The 1,864-nt window shown below is 43.1% G+C and overlaps 1 protein-coding gene across 2 annotated transcripts in view; it reads left to right on the top strand.

Moving 5' to 3' along the window:
• celf3a (cugbp, Elav-like family member 3a) overlaps window positions 1–1,864 on the top strand; it is a 19,573-nt gene continuing 17,709 nt past the window's right edge. For both annotated transcript variants that reach the window (XR_014117142.1, XM_035528799.2), the window contains exons 1-2: window positions 1–146; window positions 789–871. Coding sequence is in view for 1 of the 2 variants with exons in the window: in XM_035528799.2 (XP_035384692.1) it covers window positions 2–146; window positions 789–871 (228 nt within the window). In the remaining variant the exon portion in view is untranslated. The remainder of the gene's footprint in view (window positions 147–788; window positions 872–1,864) is intronic.

Below are 1,864 nucleotides of genomic sequence, written 5' to 3'. Positions count from 1 at the left end.
AATGAAGGAGCCCGACGCCATAAAGCTCTTTATCGGCCAGATCCCAAGGAATCTGGAAGAAAAGGACCTCAAGCCTATTTTCGAGCAATTTGGGAAGATCTATGAACTGACTGTGATTAAGGACAAGTACACAGGGATGCACAAAGGTAAATCCACAAGATTGACACAACATTATTGAACGGGCAGACTCAAAAGGAGACAAGAAACAAAAGCAGACTAGAATTATTAGTGTATGAATTCTCTGAAGTGTAAGATATTTTTTTTGGTTATAAAATCTTTCCTTTTTTTAAATATTCTGGATTAGCTAGCTGTTATGTTTTTTTGTTTGTTTGTTTAAAAAAAATCCCAATAGAGGCTGAATTGTTCTTTAATCTATGTTCTAGAAAGAGTGTATTGTAACTTTATTGTTATATGAGATTAAGGATTGTTTTTCAGTTTGGCAGCTTCATTAAGGATCCTTTTATCCAAAAATTCTTTTGTGATGCAGGATTGTCAAATGTAAATAAGGCGGTGAGGAGAACATTCTTGGTGGAAACATGGTTTCCTCTTTTTGCACTTCTATACAGTAGGCCGAATAGGCTTTCATTTCATTTTTCTGACGCATAGAATTACCTGACCACAGTCTCAAGGCCCAGTGGAAGAGGGCTGAAGACATTGTACAGTATGACTATGCATTTGTTGATCTTAATCTCCTTTTGTTAAGTGTATTCTCTCTGGTCTTTTTGTCATGCTGTTTTAGTCAGTGGTTTTGATCTGCGATTCATACCGTTCTTCTCCCTCCCCAACAGGATGTGCATTCTTGACGTACTGTGCCAGAGAGTCTGCCTTGAAGGCCCAAAATGCATTGCATGAGCAGAAAACATTGCCAGGGGTAAGTCAGTGTTAGATGTAAGTGTGATGTTACGTAGTACTGGAAGATTATGAAGCCATAACAGGCTGGACAATGGAACGGTCACTATAACTGTCAAACTTTAAAAGTTCAGATTCAGAATGCCAACTTCAGTGGTGTAGGTTGGCCTTAATTTGTATGCACGCAGCTCACAAACACTAAACAAAATATGCTTTGTGCTTCTGGGGGCTGTGGAAGACTTTGCCGACCTAACAGGTCTTAATTAGGCATGTAGGAGGGTCGTAATCCTTGAGAAGGCATCCTGATCGTGGCACACTCTCTGAAGTTGTTGATTAGCTAACTTGCTGGGCCATCTGTTCTGTGTGTGGAAATAACGGGTGACCTGCAAACAAGAAAACCTTCAAACTTCCCATCCTTATGTTCTTGTTTAATTCTTTTCATCATTACACTTAACTAAGCCGGAATAGGCTTCAAGAATATAGCGGGACCTTTTCGGTTCATGTCCTCCAGTGCTTTTCTGGCCAAGGCTGAGGGTCCTAGGGTTAAAGGGTCTAGGGTGTGTTGGATTTGGAACAAGGCCTTACCTGGGTTGCACTCTCTCAGCCTTGGGTTCCAGCAAACAGGGAGGAGGCTGTGGGAGGCCGTGCACTTCCCCTACAGATGGAGTCAAGTAAGCCCGTTTGTCCAAGCATGGCAGTTGTTGGAATGTTGCGATTGAACTGCAGAGGAAGCAGGATGCATGGTCTGGGCTTCAGCAGGAGACCCTTGTGTGGCACGTGGCCTGATGATGTTTGCCCGACGTGACTCATGGGGCTGTCGGAGAGTTGCAGACAAGTACACTATGGAAAGCCAGCAGTTCACCGAGCACAGAGGGAATGCACAGCTACTGGGTGATGGGGTCTAGATTTAGGCGACCTTCCTTGGATCATACAAACTGGTTTATGTTTTATGCAGCCTTGGGTGCTTTTTTAATTTGTGTGTGTGTGTGTGTGTGTGTGTGTGCGTGTGTGTGCA

This window comes from Electrophorus electricus, chromosome 2, assembly GCF_041902795.1.
Source record: "Electrophorus electricus isolate QZ-2024a chromosome 2, ASM4190279v1, whole genome shotgun sequence".
NCBI lineage: Eukaryota > Metazoa > Chordata > Actinopteri > Gymnotiformes > Gymnotidae > Electrophorus > Electrophorus electricus.
The sequence above is the reverse complement of the archived record's forward strand: the minus strand, read 5'-3'. Positions and strand labels throughout refer to the sequence as shown.